The sequence below is a fragment of the Austrofundulus limnaeus genome, unplaced genomic scaffold (genome assembly GCF_001266775.1).
Source record: "Austrofundulus limnaeus strain Quisiro unplaced genomic scaffold, Austrofundulus_limnaeus-1.0 Scaffold770, whole genome shotgun sequence".
Classification (NCBI taxonomy): domain Eukaryota; kingdom Metazoa; phylum Chordata; class Actinopteri; order Cyprinodontiformes; family Rivulidae; genus Austrofundulus; species Austrofundulus limnaeus.
Window position 1 is genome coordinate 145666 of NW_013953172.1, and position 644 is coordinate 146309.

General features: G+C 49.4%; 1 protein-coding gene across 2 annotated transcripts in view; it reads right to left on the minus strand.

Moving 5' to 3' along the window:
• Positions 1-638, minus strand: part of LOC106532449 (bone morphogenetic protein receptor type-2) — a 3772-nt gene extending 3134 nt beyond the window's left edge. The window contains exon 1 of one of the 2 annotated variants that reach the window (XM_014028496.1): positions 529-638. In XM_014028496.1, the coding sequence (XP_013883950.1) occupies positions 529-570 (42 nt within the window). In that variant the 5' untranslated portion in view covers positions 571-638. Of the gene's footprint in view, positions 1-468 lie in introns of both variants that reach the window. The other variant, XM_014028498.1, reaches the window with a different exon arrangement.
• Positions 639-644: the final 6 nt, after the last annotated feature.

Below are 644 nucleotides of genomic sequence, written 5' to 3' on the forward strand. Positions count from 1 at the left end.
GTCTCACCTGTCTCATACCTGTCTCACCTGTCTCATACCTGTCTCACCTGTCTCATACCTGTCTCACATGTCTCATACCTGTCCCACATGTCTCATACCTGTCTCACCTTCTCATACCTGTCCCACATGTCTCATATATGTCCCACATGTCTCATACCTGTCTCACCTGTCTCATACCTGTCCGGCATGTCTCATACCTGTCCCACCTGTCTCATACCTATCTCACCTGTCTCATACCTGTCCCACATGTCTCATACCTGTCTCACCTGTCTCATACCTGTCCCGCATGTCTCATACCTGTCCTGCATGTCTCATACCTGTCTCATACCTGTCTCATACCTGTCTCACATGTCTCATACCTGTCCCACATGTCTCATACCTGTCCCACCTGTCTCCTACCTGTCTCACCTGTCTCATACCTGTCTCACATGTCTCATACCTGTCCCACATGTCTCATACCTGTCTCACCTGTCTCATACCTGTCCCACATGTCTCATACATGTCCCACATGTCTCATACCTGTCTCACCTGTCTCATACCTGTCCCGCATGTCTCATACCTGTCCCACATGTCTCATACCTATCTCACCTTTCTCATACCTGTCCTGCATGTCTCATACCTGTCCCACATGTCTCATACCTGTC